The sequence below is a fragment of the Peromyscus californicus genome, unplaced genomic scaffold (assembly GCF_007827085.1).
Source record: "Peromyscus californicus insignis strain IS unplaced genomic scaffold, ASM782708v3 Scaffold_8__1_contigs__length_139910024, whole genome shotgun sequence".
NCBI classification, from domain to species: Eukaryota; Metazoa; Chordata; class Mammalia; order Rodentia; family Cricetidae; genus Peromyscus; species Peromyscus californicus.
In genome coordinates this window covers 91,884,843-91,900,801 of record NW_026294606.1, presented here as the reverse complement: position 1 = coordinate 91,900,801, position 15,959 = coordinate 91,884,843, and the positions used below count along the sequence as shown (strand labels likewise).

General features: G+C 48.0%; 1 protein-coding gene across 1 annotated transcript in view; it reads left to right on the top strand.

Moving 5' to 3' along the window:
* Cdh13 (cadherin 13) overlaps window positions 1–15,959 on the top strand; it is a 996,812-nt gene that overhangs the window by 548,235 nt on the left and 432,618 nt on the right. The window contains exon 5 of the mRNA XM_052728155.1: window positions 1,007–1,159. Coding sequence (XP_052584115.1) covers window positions 1,007–1,159 — 153 coding nt within the window. The remainder of the gene's footprint in view (window positions 1–1,006; window positions 1,160–15,959) is intronic.

Genomic DNA, 15,959 nt, shown 5'->3' with positions numbered 1-15,959 from the left:
TTAAACTGTGTTGTTATAACCAAATTAACATCGGCAGCTCTGATAACACGGTGACATGAGACAGGGACGAACAGGATACATACCTAAGTGTGACTCCGAACTTGCTTGTACTGCGATCAGCTCTCTCCTTAACTGCACAACTTCACGTGCCATAAAAGACCCCATTTTTACCCTTACCTCCTGCCAACTCTCCTCTGCTCAGAGTGTGCTCACGACTCCCCGTTTCTGGAATTTTCTGGGTGTTCCCTCACCTGCCAGCTGCTTCTGTCTTTACTGTTCCTTATGCTCAGAAATGCCACCCTCCATCTTTAACTTCTGTGATTAGTCTTCAGATGTCAAACCAAGGTCAACAGTCATAAAGGGCAGTGTTGCACAGTGGTATCTGCGGACGGGGAAGATATGGCTTTGGACCTCATTTTCATCTATTTTAGAGCAGTGACCACAGCCAGCTTGCTTAATGCTGTACCTCTGCTGGTTCTAGCCACTCAATAGAAAAGGCCATATTCCACCAAGTATAAAGAAAACAAGCACCGGAAACTCTTTCAGCAGAAGCCCAGCACCCAGGAAAGCAGTGGGGCAGGGGGTACTAGCAACAAAGGAGTAAACCTTGTCCAGTGCCTGCCCAGTGTGGGACTGGGGAATAAATGGCTTCTACTGACACTTAGCCTTGTTGGCAGAGAAAACCAAGTCACCTTCCTCCGTTAAAAATAACACAAGTTCCCAGTGTGCGCGTCTTAGCATCATCCCCCGACTTGCTCCATCAACCCTGGTCTCCTTGGCAATGCTAAACTTCTGCAGCTGTAAACCACAATCATTTGTAAGAACAACGAATGCCAAACAATGATGCTACTATTTTGGGCAAGGTTGCTTTTGGCCAGTCTTGTTTTATCAGGTAGCTTTGTGCCAGCACCTGAGATTAGTGGATTGGTCACCAAGGGGATGTCTGTGATGGGCTTTCTCTATGTCTTTGAGATAGTCTTAAATGTCACTCTGTTTCTCCATCCAGGTAGTCGATAGTGACAGACCTGAAGGGTCCAAGTTCCGGCTCACTGGAAAGGGAGTGGATCAAGAACCTAAAGGAATTTTCAGAATTAATGAGAACACAGGCAGCGTCTCTGTGACACGGAGCCTGGACAGAGAAATGATCGCTACTTATCAAGTGAGTACTGGGCACCTGCTCGCCCTGTGCATAAAGATGTGGATTTCAACGCGATTTCTTCCCACTGAGCCAATTATTTCTGTGCCTCATCAAACCCACAAAAGTGTGGCTTGAGGTGCTTCTGTGAGAACAAACGTGGAGAGTAACAGTGAGGGGCCCTAGCTCATCATCGGAGACTCCAAGCCTGTGTCAAACTTCGGGTTGGAGACCATTGAGAGTGATACCAGAGGTATCTAAGAGGAGGTCAAAACCCTCAGGCCAAGTCTGGCTTTCAAAGACCTGTGCTCTGACTGACGGTGATAAGTGCAAACCTTCAGACAAGATAATCCTACCTTTAGACATTTATCCTGATGGAATCTGGAGGAATTGGTGCAGTTTTGTACAATGTAGGCCATGGTCCTTAGAGTGGAGCATTGCTAAACAGCGAGAATCACAGGGGTGCTTGAATCAGGGTGTTTAGGGAGGCAGATTCCTGCAGCATTTAAAAGATCGCGATGAGAACTGGAAGGGTACGTAGCTCAGTGGTTGAGGGCACTTGCTGAGCTTCCAAGGACTGACTTTGGATCCCAGCCTGCATGTCGAGCAGCTCACAACTACCCATAACTCCAGCTCCAGGAGATCCAGTGCCGTCTTCTGACGTCCACAGGCACTACATACACTCACAACACACACACACACACACACACACACACACACACACACACACACACACACACACACGAGTATAAGCACACACAGAAATAGAAAATAAACCTTTAAAATATCTGTGAAGAAATAATATGTGGAAACAGTAGTTCCATGGAAATATTCAAGATCAGAAACAGAAGACAAACACATACAATGTCCTCCCCGTTAAGTAGTACTTGACACGGGTCAGGACAGGTGTGCCTTTACAGCCACAGTGACAGAAAAAAACAAAACCAAGGAAATATGGAAAAGCCATCAATGCATAAAATGCACATCTCCGTAGGAACAGTGGTATCAAAGGCTATTGCTGTGATTACTTGTTACTGCTGTGCAAACCATGAACTCTCTCTGAAAGTACCGTGTGCAGGGACTTGTTTTAAGCATGGAATTTGTTTCATGTAATTCAGTTCTCAGAATAGCTTTTAAGTAAGTTATATCACCACCCTATTTTCTAATGAAGAAATAGCATTTGACTTGTGAATACAGACCTCTCATACGTTGCCGGCTGGGATTTTAATCTTGGTGGCCTTCTCCTGAGTCTGTACTCTTTTTGTCAGTATTATATACAAATGGTTCCATTGACTAAATTATGTGAAAAGGAAAAAGGAGCTGGGGGCTGGGGAGAAGGAAAAGAGAGAAAAGGAGAAAGATCAGAGTGTCGGTGATTGTGTTTGAGGCTATGGATTTTGACTTTGGCTCTCTTGCCCACCCAACTTGTTCTCTATGAATTTCTGTAAAGAGATGTCAGACCATGGCATGGGAGGCATCTGCTACCGGTCATGTGTTGTGCTGTGGGGTCCTCACATGCTGGAAGGTTCTTGGGTCTTGGTTCCAGGAAGATGAATGCCTCCACATTCACCCTTAGAAGTCTTTCCAAGGACTTTCTGAGCCTTTTCTGAATAGGGGGCAGCACCCATCAGTGTGTACCAAAGATGAGCCGTGTGCACCAAGGGGAAGTCTGGCTGTTGTAAAAACTCGATGCGAGGCCCACAGGAGTCACTGGCGGTGACAATAACAGAGACGACTTGACCTGTGTCAACACCAGCAGCAGTCTATGGATAGGTACTATCTTCTCTTCCCACACCCTCATGGATTATCTCTGAAGCTTCAGAACCAAAGAACTGAGGCAGAGTATGGTGAATTTGATTTCAGAGCTCTGTGACTCAAAAACAAACAAACCAACAATAATAACAAAAACAAAGTCCCCCGGATCTCAGCATCCACGCTTCCTCCTGAGCTGTGTGAGCTTGGACAACCGCCTCACAATCTCTAATCCTGCTGTAATTGTTCCATAATGCACAGTGGGTGGTGGGTGTCTCTCCATACAAGACAAAATGGGTTTCCTTCTGCAAACACTTGGCACAATGCCCAGCATTTAGCAGGTTCTCCTAGACCAGAGCTACTCCCGAACATCGTTGTCTTGAATGTTCTTAAATGTTTTCAGTTCTACAGTTTTCTAACACAAATGCAAGGCTTCCCTCCACCCTAATCTTAAACAAGATTCACAGTTGTGCTGTCCCTTCACGAAGTATCAGTATTGGGGCGAATCCATAGCTCAGGATGCTCCTGGGGAAGAAAGAGGCAGGGGATGCTAAATAAAGAAAAAGAGATCTGCCAGGGAATGCCTGCACCCCGGAGGCTCGGGTTGTGAGACCTGGGGAATTAGAGCCAGTAAGTGCCTGAGGTGCCTCCTACAGACAGTAGTGAGTAGGAGGTGAGGCGCTGTATTCAAGGCCTCATGACCTATCCGACGTTTGTCAGACCCGGAATTAGTTTATAGACTGTCACCTTGTTGGGAGCCTTTAACATCCAGGGAAAGACTCTGGGTGCCACCTCCTTGGCCCACCTCAGTGTGCACCTTCTCCTTAGGTGGCAGTGGTCTTAATCTCCAGGAGCAGTCAGAAAGCAGCGACACGGAGGTAGGAGACTTTTGGGAACAATCACAGCAGCCTTTGGGGCTCAGTTCATCAGACAGAGTAAGGTCATGTCCCTTGGTTTGATTATGCCAGGCACTCCAGCTGACAGCCTCTCCCAGAGCTTATGGGTTGCATCAGAGCCATGTGGTGTGTTGTAGGATCCCACTCACTAGCAGGTCCCATGCTACCGAGCACCCTGGGTCTTGGTCCCAGGAGGATGAGAATGGAAAGGATGGCAAAACTGTCACCTTTGATTCTCCGGGGAACCACACAGCCTTGGCAGCCTGGGTTCTTGTGCCCTGTCTCCCCATGCCTCGGCTCTCTTCTTCAGTCTCGCTTCAGTTTCCTTTACCCTTGAGGAGGAGCCAGGTGACTGTTGTGTGGCTATCCTTAGACACAAGGATGGAGTTTCTCCTGTCCATTTGAAACTCTATTGGGAAGTAACTTCCTGTCTTAGAGACTGAGGCCAGGCCTGTTCTGATTGTGATGTTCAGTGTGGTTAGGAACTGAGCAGCTTCTTCAAAGCACACATCCAGGGTCTCTACACCCCCAGGCTTTAGCTTCAAAAGCAGAGAGTGTGTGGGTGTGTGTATTGACATCGTAATTGCTCTGATATAGCTGTTGTTTGTTTCTTAGTTAAATAACACTGTTCATGTGCAAGCACAGGCCTGTGAGCCAGCAGTTCCCCCCACATCCAACCACGAAGTGCTCCGATGGAAGCCTTGGGGTGGGTGAAGAAGATACAACTTGAGACGCAGTTGTCCTTGACCCTAACGAACACCAGTATTGAAAGCTGCCATTTTTAAACACTGCACAGTGGGCAGGTTGGAACCTCTTCATGTGCACACTCTGATCTGTCTCGCACGAGAGACAGAAGAAGAAAGAACTCCAAGAACAAGGAGCAGAGAGGGCCTCCCGTCATCCTAGGTACCCAGGAGGCTGAGACAGAAAAGCCGCAAGTGAAGGCCAGTTAGTGTCACAGAGTTCAAAACCAGTCTGGACAGTGCAATGAGATCCTGTCTCAAATAAAAACATAGAAAGAGGTCTAGAGATGCAGTTCAGTGGTAGAGGCACCTGCTTAGCATGTGGGGACCCTGGGTTCAGTCAGGAGGGAGGGAGGGAGGGAAGGAGGGAAGGAGGGAGGGAGAAGGAAGCAGGTGTTACCAACCTTTTCAAAAACTCACAGCCAGTGTGTATTAGATTCAGGATCCATACCAGTTTCACAACAGCTCTAAAGTCTTGCTTCAAAGTCCCCTCTTCCTGTTTTCATCCCCAACTAGACCTCAACATCTGATCCAGATTCCTTAGCCTCTTTCCTAGGACCTATCCGACTTGGGCTGAGAGAGGGTCTGACAGGCTGTGTGATCAATGACTTAAGTCCCATCCTGTTCTGTGACTTCCTGCCGCCCTACCACAATCCCCTGCCCCAGTGCCCAAAAGAGCTTCCTGTGGTTCTGACCTGAAGTAGCACCTGGAAAAATAATTTAGCTCTTGCAGTATTGGGAGCTGACATATTAATGCAAAGCCTCCTGAAATATCACTCATTATTATGCATTTTGCCAGTGTTTGAGTGATTTGTGAACTCTTCATTGGAATAAAGTACTGTAAATGATTCATGAATGACCAAGTTTATGAAATTCTATAAAAATATTAGCGGGTGGTAATGATTCTCTCTCACTGTGAATGGAATCTGCTGCCTACAGATTTGTCAATATGGGAAGACAGGAACGGAGTGGGAGACAGAGTCAGTTAGGCAAGTGGGGGTCCCAGTGGAAGGTTTGGAATGGTCTCCATAGGGGGTATGAGGCAAGACAGAAAGCATGGCAGATCAGTGTAAATGGTGTGTGTCACTCTGCTCACGTTGACATAGTAGGAGATGCACAGATAACTGGCGGGGGGTGGGGGGGTGGGGGGGTGGGGGGGGCGGTGTCTGGAAGGAAGACAGGAACTGACTTTACTATGTACCTACTGTGTTCCTGCCGACCTCCTGGGATCCCACATTAGTTACTTTCCTTGTCAATGCAGCCAAGCACATGACAAGAAGCCACTTGAGGGTAAAAGGGTTTGTTTTGGCTCACAGTTTGAGGGAATCATTTCATCACAGTGTGAAAAACATGGCCTCAGGCAGGCAAGTCACAAGAGGCAGGCTGGTCACAACTCACAGTCAGGAAGTAGGAAGGAAACAGGAAGTGGTGGCCAAGTCTTGCCACAGGTGACCCACCTCCTCCAGCAAGACTCCACCTCCTGAAAGCTCTATAGCTCCCCCGCAAACAGCACCACCAAATGGGGACAAAGGGGTTAAACGTGTGAACCTATGGGAGAGATTTTACATTCAAACCATTATAGTCCTTGACACATAAAGAATGTTTATTGTCTTCACTGACAATAAATAAGTCGGCTGAAGGCCAAAGGGGTCCCCCAGATGTAGTGTTATACTGATGGTGGTACCAGCATTTCATGAATATTTATGGTATTCCAGAGTCCACCATAGACATTTATGATTATCTCATTTAACTTCACAAATACGAGCTGGATGCTTCTGTGAGTGGCTTTGCTCATTGATGGGGCAAAGTTCCTGACAAGGACAACTTGAAAAGGGTTTAGTCAGACTCACAGTTGGAGGAGGGAGGTTCCATCAGGCTGGGAAAAGCGTGGCAGTGTGAACACAAGGCATCTGGTCACATTCCATCCACAGTCAAAAAGCAGAGAAAGATGGATGTTGGTGCTCAGTTTGCTGATTCAGTCCTGAATCCCCACCCATGGGATGGTGATTCCCGTATCTGAAATGGGTCTCCTCTTCCCAGTTAAACTCTTTGGAAACATCCTCACACATGAACCAGGAGGTGAGACTCCCAGATACCAGAGCTAGCCAGTCTGACAATACATTGCACCAAGTGTATAGCAACGGGGGCATCTGGTTCTCGGACTCTGTCGCAGTTGTGTTCCTATTTCTGTAACAAAATACAGTGACTAAGGCACCTTATAAAAGAAAGCTTTTGATTGGGTTTATGATTTCAGAGGATTAGAGTCCATGAGGGCAAAGCAAAGGCATGGTGACAGGAACCTCTGAAAGCTCACATCTTGATCCACAAGGAGGTGAGAGCGTACACTGGGAATGGTGGAAGTCTTTGAAACTCCAAAGCCCATTCCCAGTGATATACCTCACCTCCTCCCATCAAGGCCATGCCTCCTAATCCTTCCAACAGTTCCAGTGGGGACCAAGTATCCAAGTATGTGAGCCTCTGGGAGCTGTTCTCCTTCAAACCACCACAAACTCAAAACACGGGAGGACCTCAGCATCAAAGACATACATTTTCTCCCATGCAATTCACTCTCCTCTGAGCCAAGTTCTAGGTCAGGTTTTGAGTCTATGGTTAAGAATGTGGCCATAAAGTGGGAATACTCCAAGCACTCAGGTTTTCCTTGCTTGTATGTCTTCCTTCAGTCACATGGTCTCTTCCTCATTTCTAACCAATGCATGGCTCCAAGGCAATTAGACCAAGATGCCTGAATGTGAAAGGGCTGTTTCCATCTGGAAATAGACCTATCTTAAAGTTGATGACCATAAGACATTTGGGAGGTACAGACACATCCAGGCTGGAGAGTTATTTAGAGTATCATCTTGTTTATAATGATCCTAGTGGGAGCCAATGAGCATCACAGCTGATAGGGCAGGGGACCGATCCACACTTGGGATAGCATGTGTCTCCAGTCCTGTGAGTTTGGCTTTTGTTCATTTGTTTGCTTGAGGTAGAGTCTCACTCTGCAGTCCAGGCTGCTTTCAAATTCACGAGAGTCTTCCTACTTCCTGAGTACTAAGATTTAGAGGCGTGTCATGAGTATTCATTGCACACCTTCGTATCTACCATCTTCCTTCTCCTGTAACTATGGTCTATCAGCCAGTGGCTCACACGGCCAAGGAACAGCCTGAGTGAAAAGGTACAAACGGCTCATGCTGAGCCCCAAGCTTTGGAGGCAGACCTACCAAGCGTCAATTTTTGACTTTGCTTTTGGATGAACCCTGTGACATTTCCATTCTCATGGGTACAGAAAGATTGAGTACTCTCCATTTCCTATACAACCTTGTCAAGTGTCACCTTGGGGATTATTTGAATCTCAGCTTCTGTTTTTCTCTTTCTTAGAATGAGAATGATCACAGCACCGTCTCCCGATGGTGTGAAAGCTGTAGGTGGGGTGGGCCCTCAGTCAGTGTCTGCCATTACCAGTGTCTGCCACATACCAACCTAATAGCTTAAGCCCCAAGCAGGTAGATCCTGGGGCCCAGCTAGCAGTTGTACAGGTGGGTGTCAGCAATGCTCTGTAGGAAGGCTCACCTGTCAGGAAAGCCATCAAAGTGTGTCCCTCCACCAGCATCATTACCCGGGGACTAGTTAGAAGTCTCAGCCCACATCTACTGGGGCATAAGCACTGGAGCAGGTCCGAAAAGTTGAGTTTTAACTCACCTTCCAGCGATATTGGAACATCCTCTGGAACACGGGTCCAAGACAGCTCCAGGTTGGGGAAATGGCCCGGTGGGTTAAATGCTTACTGCTGGAGCATCGGCACCTGGGTTTGATTCCAAGCACCCACAGAAAGAGCCAGGCATGGTGGCACATAATTGTCACCCCAGCACTGGAGAGACAGAAACCAGTGGGTCCCTGAGGCTCCCTGATTAGTCAGTCTAGCGTAATTGGTGACTCCCAGATCCCAGCCAGTGACACTGTCTCAAAAACACAAGGCCTGTGGCTCCTGAAGAGCAACTGAGATTGACTTCTGGGACCCCCAAGTATACCTTCACACACCCATTAACATGTACCCCTTCATACACAGACACTCTCACACACACCACACACAGGCACGTACACACACAGGCAGATATACACATACCTCACACAGAGGAACTTACACACACACACACACACACACACACACACACACACACACACACACAGAGGCAAAAATACATGCAGTTCCTATTTGAATCACTATAGCTTATTTGCTTCGTTAACTGACCCGCTGAGGGTGACCTCTGAGCTGATTTTACTACAGGCCTTTCTGGGTTCCATTCTGTGCCTAACCATGCTTGTCATGGTAAGTGCTGTCCTTTGGATTTGGAAGGCCTGTCCACCCAACCCACAGACCTCACAGTTGCAATGTTTTGTTGCTTTCAAGGCTCCCAAGTGCAAGGCAGCTATGTCCCAGGTGTCTTTGCTCCATCCCTGTCTAGACATCAGATGACTCGGAAATGCCACAGGCCTGAGCATTTGCTTGTTTCCCAGAAAGCAGACTTCAGGCCCAGAGATGAGGGCGTCTTCGGAAGACTGAAGCCGCCAGGCACAGGAGATAACTTTTGATAGGAGGAAGCTGGCCGGCCTGCAGTCAGCAAGGCGGGCATTTCCGCCTTAAAGATCTGTGACCTTCAAGGTGGCATTTGTAGTTCTCAAAATTTGCTGGTGTTAGAATCACCCCGGGGAGCCTTTGAACTCCCACCCCACAGGCTCAAGCCACATTTGAAAGCAGTTAAGTCAGAGTGTCTTGGAGTGTGACCAAGCACCAGTGTGCTTGTAAAACTCTAAAGATGTGCCGCTGTGAAGCCATGTTGTAGAAGCACTAAGTTAATATTAACCGTTTACACCCCGGTCAACTCACAAGTAGGAACAAGCACAATTAGGAACAAGCACCTGTCATAGAGGTGAGCTGAGATTGTCAAATGAGGTAACTCAAGAGTTTCTAACATATTAAGAGAAAAGTCCTCCGATTTCCTCTTTCTTCACGGCTGACGCTCAGCAGAGAGCTGAAGAAAACTGCCTTCTAAGTCTCCTTAGACACAAACACTTAAAACATAGACAGCAGAGAGACAGAGTGAGAAACAAATGAGCGGTTATCTTCTGGCTGCTTAAAGGAAGGTAATTCAGGATTTGCCTGAGGCCCCTCCCCACCCCAGCTCCTGGGAGCATCTCCACTGGACTCTTTCCACCTGGGCTCCCTACGTGTCTAAGCAGTCATTTGGCTGCCTGGCCTTATCTGCTGGGTGCAGCTGGTGAAACTGAGGCATAGAGAGGTTAAACAGCATTGTGGCTGCAGCAGCCACACACCTGGATTAGACTGCCCAGGGGCTCCTGGCTGATTATGTATTTGGTTCACTAAGCAAAGCTGCCTCCTCACTCCAGGCTATGGAAACGGATTTCTTCTGAATTTCATTAGTGCTGCGTCCTGTAAGAGGCTCAGCTCTCCTGGTGGCAGGTGAGAGAATCGGTGTCCTTCAGCTTCACTCCATCCTCCATCCTGGGCCTTGCATGCCAGCGTGCTGGCAGGCACTCTGGAACCCATACATGTTCAGAGATCAAATTCAGGCCAGGGTGGCCTAATTGTCTTTCCCACTTTGGTTGCCTAACTGCAGTGTGATGGACTTTGTCACGGCTGCTGTTTCGTTTGGTGAGTGTCTGTATTTGCAGGGGGATGGGGGGGGGGCTTGTGTGCAATAAGCAAGTCTGTGGAGGTCAGAGGACATTTCAGGGTGTCATTTATTGTGTACACCAGGCCAGCTGACCCACAAACACCCAGGATTCTCCTGTCTCTACCTCCCATCTCACTGTAGGAACACTGCGATTACAGACACCTTCACATGGGTTCTGGGGATTCAAACTCAGGTCCTCAAGCTTGTGCAACAAGCTCCTTACCCTTGAGTCCCTTTCCTCCACCCCATAGCTGTGTTAAAACTTCTTCCAAACTTCTGGCATACTGTGGTACATCAGACCTGGAAGAGCCTTCGAGACACACTGCCCAACCCCTCAATCTACAAATAGGAAAAATTAAGTCACTTGCCAACCTCTTTTACTCCATCCCTCAAAATATGTCACCGATACTTAATTTTCCCTAGAAAATAAGTATGGAGGCCACTCCACTGGAACTAGGTCCTGCACATATATGCAGACAGAGCCTGCATCCCAGCTACCACCACCCAGTTGGCAACCATTTGCCTTCATTGATATGCATGAGGTTGTCTCCCATTTTGATCGTGTAAGACTGAGCAGATCAGGGACCTGAGCTGTGCACTGGGAAGAGAGGAGCAGACGAGAGCAGACAGTAACCTTGAACTCTTCTTCTTCTGCACGGGCATTAGAGAGCAATGAGGGAAGAAAATGACTGGGTTATTTTCATGAGAAATTCTCCTCGACCCTAGACCAAAGTTGAGGCCAATTAGACTAATTTAAAAGACTGAGTAAGAATCTGGGTTTCAGCACTACTGCTGTGGGGTCGGGGTTAAAGGTTAGCTCAACTAGAAAGAGGACCTTTCCAAATGGGGCATCTGCAGCATGAGACAGCCTAGACTTTGGGGATCCCCAGGGCGATGCTAGTCCCAGGGCCCAGAGGGGTGGTAGTGGGAGTTGGCCTGCGGTGTGGAAGCTGCTGTTGCTGAAGGGCCCCTGCCGAGTCAACCTGGAGTCTCAGGGAAATCCCCAGGGAAAAGGCTGTGACAGACACTGAGGGCCATCTGCAGAGGGTAGGCACCTCAGAGTTCAGCCGCAGGGACCACTCACTACAAGAATGCTTCACTGTCTCACTTGGCACCATGCTTGTGGCTCACAGCTAGGAAAGAGTGCTCAGGTTTATCCTGTGCTCAGGACTGCAATGGACACTGCCCTGTATGATTGGCCCTGGGCCCGAGAAGAGCCCAGGTTTATGCCCTCAGATAGTTAGGAGGCTTGAGTGGACAAGAAGCCTGTGACCGCTTCCACCACAGGAAGACCCTGTGCTGGTTGCTGTAATTTCCTATAGTCTCGTCGGGCACTGCTCTGTCCTGTGACAAGGGTCAGGGAGAGGAACTGACTTCGGGAGGCTATGAGGGCGATACATCTACTCAAAGAAGTTGAGGGGGACTGGGAACAAAACTCATGGAACACTTTCCCAGCACTGCAAAATTTAAAACAACAACAAGCAGTAAGCAGGAACCAGGGCAGGAAGACTGTCGGAGAGAACGCTGTCACCTCAGAGATGTGCATACAGGTAGCAATCAGATGAGGTGGGCCTCAGGAAAGGAAACAACCCTGGGTAGAGAAGACAGCAAGGTGCATGCTCTGGGGGATTTGAGTCAACCAAACGCCTCTTGTGATGAGGGCAGATGCTGAGGACCATAGGCAGAAGACTCCCGTGGTCAGTTTAGAGCCTTCAGGGGCTGTTCTGCTGGGTGTGAAGAAGATGGGAGGCAGCAAGCTGAATCTCTGGGACTCCAAAGCCAGAGTGGCATGTATCAGACAAGAATCATTTTCCACCAAGGAACAGGGGACGTGATGGGGTTAACCCCAGCTCCCAGCAAGGATATGACAGACTGAACAGCAGCAGGTCCTGGGAGGGGTTCATCACACAGGCCCTGCAAGGTAAGATAGGAGCTTAGATTTTATTCCAAGAGGTGCCTCAGGTCTCCCGGGGTTTTCAGGAAGGAGGTGGCATCCAATTTGTGTTTCAGGATGATACAATTTATTTGAGCAAGTCAACAATAACGTTCCAATTGCTATGAAATAGAAATTAATTCAAAAATGCATTCATTTGTTGAAAACCCACTGCCTGCGAGAGTAGAGAAACATCTTTGCCTCCCCAGAGCTCAGCCCCAGAAGGCTGTCTTTTATTGCTAAACCCACGGGGGAGGGCCAGTGAGTGTTTTATGTGTTGCCTGGTCCTCTGCAGCTAGTGTGGCTGGATCTCTAGGCCAAAAAAAAAAATATTCTTTTAGAACTCCAGAGTTTCACTTTGGTGTGCCGGGGTTGGGCAGAGCTGTTCACTGTTGATTCCTTTGATTGCAATGTCTTTGAAGATCTTTGCGATAGAGAAGGCTTATCATTCCTCACAGTGAGGTGGGAGGCATCAAAAGGCCATTTCCATATTCTTTTGGTTTCTTCTGAAGATGCAGACGTCAGCGGCGGTGGCGGCTGTAACCAGCTCCTTTCTGCCAAGTGCATCTCTCTCGGCATGTTAGAAAGACTCCAGAAAAGACTTAGAAGGAGGAGTGGGTGACTCAGGGGTGCGTGTTCCTTCTCTTGCAAACGAAGCCAGGTAGAGCCTCATGCAGAAGTGAAGACCTGGTAGTTGGAAGCTGGAATCGAGCAAAAGCAAACTGGACTGAGTGAGGCTTGTCCAGGGATGCTTAGAAAACACTAATGAAACCGGGCTGGCGACGCTGACTGCAAGATGCTAGGGTGCAGAACAGGTACAGCGGCGCACCTGAGACAGCGCCGCGCCATGGCAGGCTGGAGAGGCTGACCGTGAGGTGGTGGTGAACATTCCACCCAGACCTGCCCACGCCCTCCTTCTTGTTCTCCTGTTAGTGGAGAACCTAACCATGGTCTCCACTGAGGTCTCAGTCACTCCTGTTCAGTGTTTCCTTCCTGTCGCCTGAGGCTGGGGCTGTTGGTAGGGCTGTTTGGGGTCCCACATAAAAGGAACTGTATTTCTAGAACGGATGTTTGTGCAAGGAAGTAGGTTTGGGAAGATGTCTTTCCAAGGTGATTGAACCCACACACGAGTCAGGCCAGAAAAAGTCCCACATCAATTGTCAATTTCCTCTCTGACCCACATCCTACTCAGCTTCCTGTTCCCAGGTAAGCCCTTATCTCTAGGAAGCTACCCCAGTGGGTAGCAAGTTGAGGAGAAAAGTGTTTGGGAGAAATGGGCAGTACGGATGGCATCATTTGGGAGCAAGCTGGGGCAGTCTAGGTTCTGGAGAAGTCACAGAAGGGGAGAAGACAAAAATCACTGTTCTGAGTGGACTGAGTCTGTGCAGAGAGGTCCCCTATGAACATCATCCACCCTGACAGATTGCTGGGTTCTTTCTGCAGACCTTCATCCTCCTGGCTCTGACCTTCATCTGGGTCACTAGATGTGAACTGGGTGGGGAGGATGCATAGACATGGCATCTTTGGGAGCACGAACCTTCTAGAATCTGCACACACCATCTCATCACCTCATGGACCCTTTCTCTGTGTTAGGCTCCATCCTTGATTCCATCTTTCAGTTCAGGGGACTGAACCCGACAGGAAGATGTTCCTGCAGGCCTCCTGGGGAGATGGAAACCATGCCACTGCTTTCTTGGGAGGGCGAGAAGGCCTGGAGGAATAAATAGGAGCCATCCTGTGGTTCTTCTGAGGATCAGGGATAGTGATGGCCTAATCAGATTCTCTGGCACCTTCCTGCCAGTATGGGAACACCCAGGGCTCTTCCAAAGCCTGGAGTCTCTTAAATGTTTTCTAAGGGCGTTGTCTTCAGATGTGGGTCTAGTGGTGGCTGGGCACGTGAGTTATTGAGATTTAGAGTCACATCTACTCAGAGCCACCCTGAAGCAGTCACCTTAGCACAAGGTGAGCCTCATATAGCAGCCTCCCAGGGGGCATCTGGTCACCAGAGATCCAGGGACAGCTACATGGAATATGACCACTAGCAACAAGCAGTGTTCTACCCAGAGCTGACTCTAAGCTACTGCTTACCCAGGAAGGAGGACCCTGGTTGTCAAATGCAGGTGCCTAGGAGGCCGAGTTCCCACTCTAGTGATATGGGGAGGGGTTAAGAGAGAAGGGGGATGAATGTGACCAAAATAATTTATATGAAATTCTCAAAGAAACGATACAAACAGGAAACAATAACATAGGGGGCCTGGTGCACTTTAACTGTTCAGGTGTGATTCAGTGCGCTCCCAAGCCAGGACCAGTGTTAAGTGCTCCGTCAGACCAGGGAGTTTGTCCTAGATGGGAGAAATTTGAGGGTGAACAAAATGTTTGCATAACCCCCTCCCTACCTTAAGAGCTTGAAGGTAGAGATCATTTTCTCTGCTTTTCATGTGGAGAAACTGAGGTTTCAGGTTATGTCGGGAAGGTGGTTATGAAGCTAGTGGTGACAGACCCAAAGGACAAACCCACTCTGTCCCCACAGAGCCCACTCCCCACGTACTCCATCTGTCACTTGTCCCTGAAAGGGGGGCTGCTCTCTGTAAACCAGTATTCTCAACTGGGAACCATGCCAGTCTGCAAGGGACAGTTGGTGACATCTGGAGATTTACCGGCCAGTGTGATGGAATCACAGATGTTTTTGAGGTCTAGTGGGTGAATGTTGGAGATGTTTCTAAACATCCTACGACCCACAGGATAGTCTTCCCCACAAGGAAGGATGGAGCCTCTGGAAGCTACAGTATGACTCTGACTGTGGTATAAACAGTAATAAAGCCACCAGGGAACTCAGCCACCTTGTACGTACACATCGTCTAACCATGCCATGTTTCCTCTGATCTCAGGCTCCCCTAAATTCAGAGATGAGCCCATAGTAGTATGGCCCAAGCAGCATTCACCAATGCCCGTTTTCTATTCTGCAAGGTGATTTTTTTTTAATTTTCCCTATTACAGAAGATAGATTCCATTTCCTCACTCCTGAGGGAAAACTAATTCTAGCAAAGGCCATTTGTCCTTGGTACCTGGGATATAGATAATTTACTATTAGTTTATTGAAAATTATGTAGATATTATTCAGAAACACAATTTTGCAGCTATATGGCACACTTACACAGATTATATTTTAAGTGTTAATGCATGTACTGAGGATATATGTTTGAATGTGGCTTGCTCGAAGATACTTTTTATTTTTTAATAGCTTACTGCCTTTGAGATCTTCAACCTGGCCCACTGTGAAATGCAAAGAGGAAGCTATCTCCAAATGGATATTGTGTGATGAGTCATGAGTTGTTACCATTCAACTGTGGCTCAATCTCCTGATACTTTATATAGCTTTTGTGATAAGTTCAGAAATAATTTGCATTTAAATGCATTTCAGATATTTAACTAGTGGTTTCAGACGTGCTTATTTTGAGCTTCGTAGACATGCGCTCCAGTCTCTGAAGTGTATGGACACTCACTTCCCTGATTACATGAAGGACTCAAGTGTTAATATAGAACAGCTTTTCTAAGCCCTTTTCCTTTTTTTTTCTTCTTTTTCTTTTTTTCTTAACATTTTTCCTTCATTTACATACCGAGCACAGTTCCCCCCTCCTCCCGTTCCCCCCCACAAACACTCCCATCTACCCCCCTCCCCATCCACCCACTCCTCCTCTGTCTCTATTCAGAGAGAGGCAGGCCTCCCATGGGCTTGAACATAGCATGGCACATCAAACTGAGGCAAGACCAAGCTCCTCCTCCTGTATGACATTTTTCTAAACCAGA